Here is a 13,119-nt window from a genome sequence, read left to right as displayed (position 1 = left end):
TGGAACCAGTGAGAGAGGCTTTCATTGCATCAGACCAAGCAAGATTTAAATTCAGAAACTCCCCAAGCCACCCAGTCCTCTGCTTACATTTCTCTTGGGGCACGAGATGTTCATAAATTCTGTTTCCTCCCAACAGCCTTCTCCCTCCACTGGTAGCCAAGGTCCTCAATACTAAAATTCCCTCCCTAATCCTCTCTGTCCCCACTTGCTCTCTATTTTCCTTTAAGACGCTCCTTAAAAATGATAGCTTTGCTCACCTTACATGTCTTGGTGTCAAATCTGATAATACCTCCTGTGGAGGACCATCGGCCAATTTATCATGTTAAAGGTTCTATATAAATGCAAGTTGTTGTTATGTTGTGTTGTACCTTACTAATTTGTAGCCACCTTACTCAAATCAAAACGTACACACAAGATCTTAACATTATCATTGATGTCCATCCCTTTACACAACATGGTGACCCCCTCGTTGTTGATATGGTTGGTATCAAGTCTGAGTTCGAGCAAGGTGTTATTGAATTTCAAAGTCTCGCCCATGGCCAGCACCCCTTCATTTCCAAAGCCATTATAGGAAACATCGAGGACCTTCAGCGTGTCGTTCATCTAAAAACAAGAGGACTAGCTGTGACTGAATGAAAATGGCAGACATATTTAGTCAGTCTGTGAGAATAAACATGCAATAAGATTACTTCCAGTGTAAATGCAGCCAAAGACTATATCAGCTATGATCAGCAGCAGAGTTCCTTTTCCCTGAATCGTTGGGCCAAGATTTATTACCTATGAAGCTGAGAAGTAAAGGCGGAGACTATAGGAAAAGACTCTATAATTTCCCTTTTGGTTCAATGAGGGAAGGCAAAACAACATCCTAGGATCTATCATGTCTAGCACAGTGAATTAGTCCATGTAAAAAGACCCTTTAGTTTCCTTTTCACCTTCATGTATAGAATCATATGATCTTATAGAAGGATGCCATTTGGTCCATCACACCTATGCCTACTCTTCAAAAGAGCTATTCAATTAGTTCTACTACACCTTGCAAATCTTCCCTTTTCCAGTGTATAACTTCACTTTTGAACCTTATTACTGAACCTGCTTTCAGTATTCCCTCAGGCAAGACATTCGCACCCGATCAGATTGAGAGCAATGCTAGTTTTTCCATCCCACATGATTTTACTTTTCACTGGGTGCATAATATCAAGTGATACAATTGTTCCTCCCAATCCCATGAGTTTCCTGTATAGGATATTAGTTTCATATCACATCTAGACACATGTACAACCACTATAGGCTGAGGTAATGGAAGCCTGCATATGACAGTGGAACTGTACCCCAACATAAGGTACTGCCTTCAGGAGAAGAGGGAAGAAATTGGTGTCAACTGTGTGCTCTCACCCGCAACCCTGCGCTCAAAGCCACTGCACCCTCCGTTTGGATCTGGTTCCATCGCAGATTTAGTTTTTCCAAACTTTCATTGGTTGCTTCAAGCAAAGATAAAGAAAAGATATTTAAGCAGATAGAACACTATTTTGTTGAAGAGATTACAATTTAAATAAAATCAAAAGTACTGCTCAGACCCCAGCAGATTGACAGGGTCCAATATCAGTATGCAATCCATTGTGATACCAGAAGTTGCATTGTGTCATCACTGGTACAAATACTCTACACAAAGCAACACAATTAATATATTTTGATAGTGCACAATAATTCCATGCACTCTTAAGGTCTCAAGCGGCCATACCCATTCACTTGCTCACTGACAGTCAGTTTGGGTTCTGCCAGGGTCACTCAGCTCCTCATTGATCAAAACAAGGACAAAATTGCTGAATTCCAGAGGTGAGATAAGAGTGACTGTCCTTGACATCAAGGCAGCATTTTGACCGATTGTAGCATCATGGGGACCCCTAGCTAAACTGGAGTCAATGAGAATCTGGGTGGAAAACTCTCCACTGGTTGGGGTCATACTTAGTGTAGCCATCTGGGATGACCACTTGCAACCAGGAACAGGGAAGATCGCAAAGCATAGCGGGAAAAATGGACAATGCGAGATTCAGGCAGGCTCAGAGCCTGAATGTATATTTGCGAGTGAGGAATCCAGACGGTATCGAAACCCCCAACCGATTAGCATTTGACGGGCCAATTAGCATTTGATGGACCATCTCCACCAAGACAAAGGACTGGTACTTGAGCGACCGGTACAGTCCCAGACATTTCGGCGCCACTCCCTGTTTGAGGGAAGCATTAACAACAGGGCCAGTGACCGCTTGCGACACGCCCAGCCTTCAAGGCACCCGCCCATTTATTGGTTCGATTCGAACATAGTGATCAGGAATCACCCAATTGCGGGCAGCACGGTGGCTCAGTGGGTTAGCACTGCAGTCTCACGGCGCCGAGGTCCCAGGTTCGATCCCGGCTCTGGGTCACTGTCCGAGTTTGCACATTCTCCCCGTGTTTGCATGGGTTTCACCCCCACAACCCAAAGATGTGCAGGGTAGGTGGATTGAACACACTAAATTGCCCCTTCATTGGAAAAAATGAATTGGGTACTCTAAATTTATTTTTAAAAAAGGAATCACCCAATTAGTAGGGTCCAAACCGAAGGACTGCCCAAAAGAGCGCGAAAACCCCCAAGCATAAGAAGAGAGTCCACCATACATTCTGCCTCTCTTGGACCTGACGCCCCGGCAACGTCTACTTCCAAGTGCAGAAGCAAGTCTAGGTTCAACGCACGCTACCAGACGGATGAGCCTAGCTGAGCAGCAGTTACTTCTCCAGACACGATAGATCCAGAATCGGACAGCGGCCACTGTTCCTCTGACCTAAGCCGGGTGCCTGAAGTTAAGTACAGGTTGTCTTTGTCGATAGGTGTAGTTTAACTAGTAGTGTTTATGTTGCATGACTAATTATGTGTGTAAATAAAGTACCCTTGACCTTGAACTAACTAACTGGTGTTTTGCTCTTTGATCGATAGCCGGTTGAACCTTGTGGTGGTATCATTTGATACCTGGCGACTCTGACCAATAGAATATTGATATCCAAAGGAAGGGGGGAAACCTCACTGACTGCCATATTTACAGCAGGTAATAAAGGCAACAGTTATAGGCAACATCTGACAGGCCCCGACCCAGAAGTGACCGTGTCACTCCGAGAGAACCCACAAAACTTTCCTATAGACCACTCACAATCGTTGTGTTTCATCTGGTTTTGGTACCATCACAATAGGTGAGCTCCAATTGCTGCAACTCACTTTGATGATTTAATTCTTAAGCTTACTGCCAATCTTCTTTTGTACCCGTACTAACTTGAGTGCATTGAGCCTGTATGTATGTATGTATGTTGTTTAATTGGAATAGCATTTCCTACATCTACATAATGCATAATTACTTCTGTATTTTGCAATTTATTCCACATTGTCGATGTACCATTTGTCAATGCTCTCTGTTGATTATTCTTATGTCTACTATGTATGTACTGTGTACGTTCCTCGGCCGCAGAAAAATACTTTTCACTGTACTTTGGTACATGTGACAATAAATCAAATCAAATCACATGAGTGGGTTCTTCCCAGATGTGGACAAGAAATGTGAGCAATATCAGGGGGGTCCGGCCAACCATTCCCACATGTTCTGGTCCTGTCCAAGCCTGATTGGATTCTGGACCACCTTTTTCGAGGTCATGTCCGAGGTCATGGAGGTTAAGGTGCAGCTATGCCTATTGGTGGTGGTCTGCGGGGTGTCAGAACAGCCAGAGTGCTTCAAGGGGATGGAGGCCACACCCTGACCTTTGCCTCCGATAGCCCGGCTATGACTCCTGCTTGGCTGGAGATCGGCAGTGTCGCCCAAGACCTCAGACTGGCTGGCTGATCTTGCGGAATTCCTGCGGCTAGAGAAGATCAAATTTGCCATTGGGGGTCAGAATAAGGGTTTCACTCCAGGTGGAAGCAGCTCACCGCCATCTTCCAAGATCTGTTTGTGACCGGCTGCAAGGGGGTAATGGGCACTGGGTGCTAGGGAAATGGGGGGGGGGTGGAGTGGGGGGGTGGGAGGGAGGAAACGCCAGGGAGGGGGGAGGGAGACTGGGGGTGAGGGGGATGCGGTTAGCATCCATCCGTTGAAAGGGTGCTTACAAGCTGTATCACTGTGACATCCTGCAACTTGTTAGATAAAAATATATATTGTTAAAAATCAAAACACAATTGCATTAGCTCAAACTTCTCAAGATGGTTAATTACACCTCTGGCTCCTAAAACCTTTGTTGTCTTTCAAACCAAGATTCTTTTAAAAACATGACTTAAGCAGTCAAACACACTCTAACCCAGGTTTTTAACCCTTACTTCACCAAATATTTATGCTCTAATATATCTAAAATCCTACATTTATCACACACACCAGAGGCCTCTACCACAGAAGGATAAGGGCAGCACATGCATGGAAACATAACCACCTGCATGCAAGGTCCCCTCCACATACCATGCTTACAGGGGATTACATTGCCATTACTTCTTTGTTGCTGGGTCAAAATACTGGAACTACCTCTATAACAGTATTTGGGAAATACAATATCTGCATCATCCATTTCCTTTGTAAGCACGGAGACAACCCCCACCCACAGCCTCGGCATCTACACCCAAGTTCTCTTCTTTATCTCTGATAAGTCCCTTGTTTTCCTTCACTGACCTTTTACCATTAATGTATTGGTGAAACATCTTTGGGTTTTCTTTAACTTTACTTGCTAATCTCTTTTCATGCCCTCGCTCCGATTTCCTTATTTCCTTTTATGACTTCGTCCCCGCACCTCCTATACTCGTCTAGGCTATCTGTAGTTGTTATAACCTGCCCAGATCCTATTGGCTGAGGAAAATTGGTTACCCAATGTTCCTTGAGGAATATGAGCTCCCCCAATGAGGGGGCGCGGGGCAATCATTAGCAGTGCAGCTGTATAAATATTTCCTCCGGGTGCTCCAGTTTCCTCCCACAAGTCCTGAAAGACGTGCTTATTAGGTGAACTGGACATTCTGAATTCTCCCTCTGTGTACTCGAACAGGCGCCGGAATGTGGCGACTGGGGGATTTTCACAGTAACTTCATTGCAGTGTTAATGTAAGCCTACTTGTGACACTATAAAGATTATTATTAAATAGAACATGCCAGTGTGGGACCGGCTAGAGAAGTAATCAGCAATGAACGGCTGCTACTGTGTACATATTGTTGTCAATAAAGTTACTTTCTGTTTGATTCTACAAACTCTTACTGGATTCTTGATGGCCCTCCTAGAAACTCTGGGTTCAAGTCCCACTCCAGGACTTGATGGCCAAGGGAGGTGCGTTTTTAATCTAGCCAAACAGGTTGAGTCTTCTTTGTAAACTGGAAGGTTGTAAATTCTTCCAGTCTGGTAAGAATTGGAGAGATTCCCAAATACTGTTATAGAGGTAGTTCCAGTATTTTGACCCAGCAACAAAGAAGTAGTGAAAATAATTTTGAGCCTCTACCATCATTAACCATAGCAAACAAAAGTAGAAAATTCTGGAAAAACATAGATATCTGCAAAAGAGTCATAAGAACTCAAAAATGTTAACTCTATTTTCTCTCTCCACCTGCTGACCTTTTCCATTTTTCTGTTTTAGTTTTAGATTCCAGCATCCATAGTATTTTACTTTTATCATTAACCATAGTACTGGACTGCAACATGCATGTTTATGTGCAGGTTGCCGCAGCAACTTGGGCTGCCTTGGAGTGTTAGATGGCTGGTCAGTCAGCGTGGATAAAATTGATGCCAACAGCACAGGTTAGATCCCTCTATCGGCTGGGGTGGAGTTTGGATCTACCTCCTTGTGGAGGTCATGGTGCTGGGGGTTGGACTTGTCTTTGGATAGGGAACTGAAGAAGAAGGTGATCTCGGTCAGAATTTTACAAGTAATCTGAGTGCCACTGTCACATTCAGTGCTCAGACTCCTGTAAGAAAATGCATTTGTTTGGGTTACAATATAAGAAATAAGAGGAGTAAATCCTACAACTCCTCCAGCCTATCTTGCTATTCAATAAGACCATGGCTAAATTTCTACATCAACCCCACTTACCTGCCTGTTCCCCATAGTCCTTGCTTTCCATAGTGTCAATCTATCTGTTTCAGTCTTGAATAACTGAATGGTTGAGCATCCACAGCTTTTGGGGTAGAGAATTTACAACTCTCCGATTTCAGAAATATATCCTCATCTCTCCCTTAAATGGCCAACCACTTATCCGGAGGCCATGGTCCCCAAGTCTAGATATTCCAGCCATAGGAAGCAGCGTCCACCCCACCAAGCCCTGTAAAAAATGCAATATGCTTCCATGAGATCATCTCTCATTCTTCTAAACTTCAGTGAGGCCCGGATTGTGCTAGGCTGCGATGTCTTTCCTACTCAAACAGTCTCCTCACTGTCAGGGCTTATACGCAGAGAGAGATCTATTGAATAAGGTATTAAACAGTGATTGCTGGAGTCTCGAATGCTAAACATGGAGAGGAGTGGGGAAATAAAAGATATGTACTTGTTAATTGTATTCATTTAAACCCCTCAAAATGACCTGTACTAAAATTGTGATTGTTTTGTTCGGAGGTTTATGCTTGTAAAGTGTAATTCTGTAAATAAATATAAAAGTGTGTAAAGATTAGCTCCAGCTTTATCCTTCTGAAATAGAACATCCTTGCCTGTTGAGCACATTGTTGATTGGAGAACAAATATTCAACCCCTCACTCTCCTAACTACAGGAAACAATCCACGCTGCATAAAAGAACAAAGCCAAATGAATGAACAAACAGCATCTGTGGAGGTAAGGCTCACCTAGCATTTGTCCCAGTAACTCTGCTCCTTTGTCTCCAAACGCATTGTAACTGAGATCCAGCTCTGAAATTCTGAAATTAGACTATAGGTGCAATTTTCAGCAAAATATCAAAATGTAAGTTCTTTTGAATTTGCTGTCAAATTAATCATACATGTTATGTTTCCACCTAGTTCAGTCACTGCAATGCAACAGCTACTCAGTAACAAGAGTTTAAGAAAGTCTGCTACCATGGGGTTCTACCTTCCAGTGGCTTAATTAGGAATTATTTCTGCATTCTCCACCATTATAGATGCCAGTGTCCAAGTCTCAGTAAGCAGTTGAAGCTACTGCACATAACAGGGGGTGTGGGAACTGACAATGTTGCAGCTATAATGTTGAAAATCTATCAACCAGAACCAGTTGACGTCTTCCAACCACCCCAAGCAAGGCATTCCAGTGCAGTTACAGCATTGGCATCCACCTTCTAAAGTGTAAAGTTGTCTAGGCACATCCTATCCACCAAAACAGAACAAATCTAGTCCAGTCAAATAATACAAAGGCCAATTGAACGAAAAAGCCACGTGCAAGCTGTTTCGAGAAGGGCCTTTGTGCAATGTGGCTTGCATAGATTGCCATAGTCATGTGACCTCATGTCATTCTTGTTTAAAGGCTTGAGAGCAGAAGCCATTTCATCCACCACTTGGAACATGGTGACAGGGGTATGCAGCTGAAATTGCGTAGATTTTGATAGCAGCAAGAGAGCTAGCAGCTGTGAGAAACGTCAGACAATCATTAAAACGTCAATCTGCAATTTTGTACAGGGCATTGTTCACTGGGTAAGTCAGTATATATTTAAACATTGCAGTACGGGCGCCTATGGAGGCGAAGGCAGAATTTAAAATAAATAGGAAATTCACCACCACCAGTCACCTCCACACTACCCTCAATGAAATGGAAAGGCTGAGACAGTGATGAAAATTGCCAAAGGGATCATCAAAAAATCATCCAGATGAAGCACGGATGTTTACAAGGTAATCCTGAGTGAAGGCAGAAAGTAGTCCAGTTCAGCGACTAATGTCACACTGCACTCAAACTACATTCCCAATAGCGTAATTACTTCTGAAGCTGAAAGTAGTAGCAGGAGTAAATGACAAAATCAAAGTGAAACAGCAGAAAGTTTAATTTTGGTAAAGGTGTCAAATCATTGCCAGAGTTGGGAATTGGAGAACGGGGGCGGGATTCTCTGACATCCCGCCGGGTCGGAGAATCGCCAGGGGCCGGTGTGAATCCCGCCCCCGCCGTCTCCCGAATTCTCCGGCACCGGAGATTCGGTGGGGGCGGGAATCGCGGCGCGCCTGTCGGCGGGCCCCCCACGTGATTCTCTGGCCCGTGATGGGCCGAAGTCCCGCCGCTGTCATGCCTCTCCCGCCAGCGGGAATTAAACCACCTACCTTACCGGCGGGACCAGGCGGCGCAGGCGGGCACCGGGGTCCTGGGGAGGGGGGGGGGGCGCGGGGCGATCTGACCCCGGGGGGTGACCCCACGGTGGCCTGGCCCGCGATCGGGGCCCACCGATCGGCGGGCGGGTCTGTGCCGTTGGGGCACTCTTTTTCTTCCACCTTCGCCATGGTTTTCACCATGGCAGAGGCGGAAGAGACCCCCTGCCCTGCGCATGCGCGGGGATGACGTCAGCAGCCACTGACGCTTCGGCGCATGCGCGGACTTACGCCGGCCGGCGAAGTCCCTTTGGCTCTGGCTGGGGGGGGGGGGGCAAGGGCCATTCGCGCCAGCCGGCGGAGTGCCAACCACTCCGGTGCGGGCCTAGCCCCTCAATGTTAGGGCTTGGCCCCTAAAGATGCGGAGACTTCTGAACCTTTGGGGTGGCCCGATTCCGGAGTGGTTCATGCCATTCCATCATGTTGGGACCCCCCCGCCCCGCCTGGTAGGGGAGAATCCCGGCCCTGGTCAGAGTGCAAAGGTTCAATGCTCTCAGCAGACGCCAGCCTGCTTGGCAGCGTGAGTGGAGAAGTTCACCTCAATCTGACACAGTGAAAATGAAAAGGTGAGGGGTGGGTGTTTGGAAAAGTGCCTTGGTGCAATATGGCTTGCCATAGACTTGCTGTAGTCATGTAACCTCTGATGTTATATCTTCAGAAAAGAAATGGGGCGTAATTCTCCGAAATGGAGACAAAGTGCTGACGCCGGAGTGAAAACCAGAGTGTTTCACTCTGGCGTCGGAGCCTGCTCCCAGTCCCCTATTCTCCCGCTCCCGGGGGCTAGGAGCGGCGTCGCTGAACCTTGCGCGGTTGCCGTCCTCCCCAAGGCCGCCCCGCAAGAAGATGGCGGATGGACCTTGCAGGGCGGCGGAGGAAAGGAGGTCCTCCTTTAGAGAGGTCGGCCCGCCGATCGATGGGCTCCGATCGCGGGCCAGACCCCATCAGAGGCCCCCCCCGGTGCAGGAACTCCCCCCCTCCCCACCACAGGCCGCCCCCCCCCCCCCCCCCCCCCAGCATTCCCGCACAGTTCCCGCCGGTTCCCGCACAGTTCCCGCTAAATCGCTGGCTTTTAAAGCAGACCAGCAGCACGGTTCGATTCCCGTACCAGCCTCCCCGGACAGGCGCCGGAATGTGGCGACTAGGGGCTTTTCACAGTAACTTCATTGAAGCCTACTCGTGACAATAAGCGATTTTCATTTCATTTCAAATTAGGATAAGAAAGAAAAAAATATGCTTATGATAGGTGTCAGGTAGAAGATACAGCTGAGAACCAAGGAAAATACAGAAGGTTCTGAGAGGATGTGAGAAAGCACTTTACAGAAGCGAAGGGGGATTAGGAGAAAAAACTGGCAGCCAACATAAAGAAGAATCCTAAAGCCTTCTGTAGGCATATATATAGTAACAGTGTGGTGAAAGGCAGAGTAGAGCCAATTAGGGACCAAAAGGGAATTTACACATTAAAGTGGAGGACATGGCTGAGGTACCAAATGGTACCAAATGAATACTATGCATGTGTCTTTATCAAGGAGGTAGATGCTACAGAGCAATCGTGACAGATTAAACTAACGTGGCAGGGGAAAGGGAACCGATGCAGGGAGTCGGAGGGAAGTAAAACGGGTACAGAAGCAAAAGGCAGTTAAGGGGGAAAGTGTAAGGCAGAGAAGCCATAGTCAAAAATCAAAAAGGGCCACAGTACAGGGTACAGTGACCGAGGGGAGCTCAGTAAAAAGGCCCAATAAAAGGAATAAAACAGGAAGTAAAACCATAAATGGAAAGCGAAGGAGCAGGTTATTACATGAAGATATGGGTTCAATGATAAGGAAAATTAGGAGAAAAGTTAAAAGGAAAAATATCTTAGGAGAGGTTACTGATAATGGTGTTAAGATTCAAAACGAAGGTATAAAAGCCAACGTAAAGGGTACTTTACCTGACGGAATAAGGTAAATGAGTTGATGGCGCAAATCATCGTGAATGACTGTGATTCAGTGGCCATTACTGAAACATGGTTAAAGGATGGTCACGACTGGGAGTTAAATATCCAAGGGTATCAAACTATTTGGAAGGACAGACTTGATGGTAAGGGAGGCGGTGTAGCTCTGTTATTTAAGGATGGCATCCAGGCAGTAGTGTGGGATGACATTGGTGCTATGGAGGATAAGGTTGAATCCATTTGGGTGGAAATCAGGAATAGTAAGGCGAAAAAGTCACCGATAGGAGTAGTCTATAGGCCACCAAATAGTAACATTACGGTGGGGTGGGCAGCATGGTAGCATTGTGGGGGGCAGCACGGTAGCATTGTGGGGGCAGCATGGTCGCATTGTGGATAGCACAATTGCTTCACAGCTCCAGGGTCCCAGGTTTGATTCCGGCTTGGGTCACTGTCTGTGCAGAGTCTGCACATCCTCCCCGTGTGTGCGTGGGTTTCCTCCGAGTGCTCCGGTTTCCTCCCACAGTCCAAAGATGTGCAGGTTAAGTGGATTGGCCATGATAAATTGCCCTTAGTGTCCAAAATTGCCCATAGTGTTGGGTGGGGTTACTGGGTTATGGGGATAGGGTGGAGGTGTTAACCTTGGGTAGGGTGCTCTTTCCAGGAGCCGGTGCAGACTTGATGGGCCGAATGGCCTCCTTCGGCACTGTAAATTCTATGATAATCTATGAAATAACTGATGCATGTAGAAATGGTACAGCAGTTATCATGGGGGATTTTAATCTACATGTCAATTGGTTTAACCAGGTCGGCCAAGGCAGCCTTGAAGAGGCGTTTGTCTAATGTATCTGCGATAGTTTTCTAGATCAGTATGTAATGGAACCTACAAGGGAACAAGTGATCCTTGATCTGGTCCTGTGTAATGAGACAGGATTGATTAATGATCTCATAGTTAGGGATCCTCTCGAAAGGAGCGATGACAATATGGCAGAATTTAACATACAGATGGAGGGTGAGAAGATAAAATCAGTGTTTTGTGCTTAAACAAAGGGGATTACAATGGGATGAGAGAAGAACTAGCTAAGGTAGACTGGGAGCAAAGACTTTATGGTGAAATAGTTGAGGAACAGTGGAGAACCTTCCAAGTGATTTTTCACAGTGCTCAGCAAAAGTTTATACAAAAAGGAAGGACTGTAGAAAGAAAATTGACCGTGGATATCTAAGGAAATAAGGGAGAGTATCAAATTGAATGAAAAAGCATACAAAGTGGCAAAGATTAGTGGGAGACTAGAAGATTGGGAAATCTTGAGGGGGCAACAGAAAGCTACTAAAAAAGCTATAAAGAAGAGTAAGATAGATTATGAGAGTAAACTTGCTCAGAATATAGAAACAGATAGTAAAAGTTTCTACAAATATATAAAACAAAAAAGAGTGGCTAAGGTAAATATTGGTCCTTTCGAGGATGAGAAGGGGGATTTAATAATGGGAGATGAGGAAATGGCTGAGGAACTGAACAGGTTTTTTGGGTCAGTCTTCACAGTGGAAGACACAAATAACATGCCAGTGACTGATAGAAATGAGGCTATGACAGATGAGGACCTTGAGAGGATTGTTATCACTAAGGAGGTAGTGATGGGCAAGCTAATGGGGCTAAAAGTAGACAAGTCTCCTGGCCTTGGTGGAATGCATCCCAGAGTGCTAAAAGAGATGGCTAGGGAAATTGCAAATGCACTAGTGATAATTTACCAAAATTCACTAGACTCTGGGGTGGTCCCGGTGGATTGGAAATTAGCAAACGTGACACCACTGTTTAAAAAAGGAGGTAGGCAGAGAGCGGGTAATTATAGGCCAGTGAGCTTAATTTCAGTAGTAGGGAAGATGCTGGAATCTATCATCAAGGAAGAAATAGCGAGACATCTGGATGGAAATTGTCCCATTGGGCAGACGCAGCATGGGTTCATTAAGGGCAGGTCTTGCCTAATTAATTTAGTGTAATCTTTTGAGGACATTACCAGGGCAGTAGACAATGGGGAGCCAATGGCTATGGTATATCTGGATTTCCAGAAAGCTTTTGTCAAGGGAGATAACGTTTCGAGTCTGGATAATTCTTTGTCAAATGATTATAAGGGGCGAGATTTATAGAGATCTTCAAATTCACGAGGGAGCTGGACCAAGTAGATAGGGAGAAACAGTTCATTCTTGTAAATAATCAAGAATGAGAGGGCACAGATTTAAAGTGATTTTCAAAAGAAGCAAGTGTGATGTGAGAAAAAAAAACTTTCACACAGCGAGTGATTCGAGCCTGGAATGCACTACCTGGAAGTGTGGTGGCAGTAGGTTCAATCGAGGCACTTAAGGTATTAAATGGATTACTTGAAGAGGAACAATGTGCAGGTGTAAATGGGAAAAGCTGGGGAATAGCACTCGGTCATAATGTTCTTTTGGGAGCTGATGCAGACATGTTGGGCCGAATGGCCTCATTTTGTACTGTGATACTGTGGAGAAAGGCCATAAGACCATAAGATCTAGAAGCAGAATTAGGCCACTCGGCACATCGGGTCTGCTCCACCACTCAATAATGGCTGATATTTTTCTCATCCCCATTCTCCTGTCTTCTCCCCAAAACCCCTGATCCCCTTATTGATCAAGAACCTATCTATCTCTGTCTTAAAGACACTCAGTGGTTTGGCCTCCACAGCCTTCTGCGGCAAAGAGTTCCACAGATTCACCACCCTCTGGCTGAAGAAATTCCTCCTCATTTCTGTTTTAAAGGATCGTCCCTTTAGCCTGAGACTGTGTCCTCTGGTTCTAGTTTCTCCTACAAGTGGAAACATCCTCTCCACGTCCACTCTACCCAGGCCTCACCATATCCTGTAAGTTTCATAAAGATACCCCCTCAT

At 45.6% G+C, this 13,119-nt stretch overlaps 1 protein-coding gene across 2 annotated transcripts in view; it reads right to left on the bottom strand.

Annotated features, from left to right (window-relative positions):
- Positions 1 to 13,119, bottom strand: part of LOC119950606 (leucine-rich repeat-containing protein 74A) — a 74,771-nt gene that overhangs the window by 22,973 nt on the left and 38,679 nt on the right. For both annotated transcript variants that reach the window (XM_038773195.1, XM_038773203.1), the window contains exons 7-9: positions 6,817 to 6,898; positions 1,393 to 1,478; positions 409 to 603 (exon numbers count right to left, since the gene is read on the bottom strand). In XM_038773195.1, the coding sequence (XP_038629123.1) occupies positions 409 to 603; positions 1,393 to 1,478; positions 6,817 to 6,898 (363 nt within the window). The remainder of the gene's footprint in view (positions 1 to 408; positions 604 to 1,392; positions 1,479 to 6,816; positions 6,899 to 13,119) is intronic.

This window comes from Scyliorhinus canicula, chromosome 2 (assembly GCF_902713615.1).
Source record: "Scyliorhinus canicula chromosome 2, sScyCan1.1, whole genome shotgun sequence".
NCBI lineage: Eukaryota > Metazoa > Chordata > Chondrichthyes > Carcharhiniformes > Scyliorhinidae > Scyliorhinus > Scyliorhinus canicula.
This window is presented reverse-complemented; position numbering and strand designations above follow the sequence as displayed.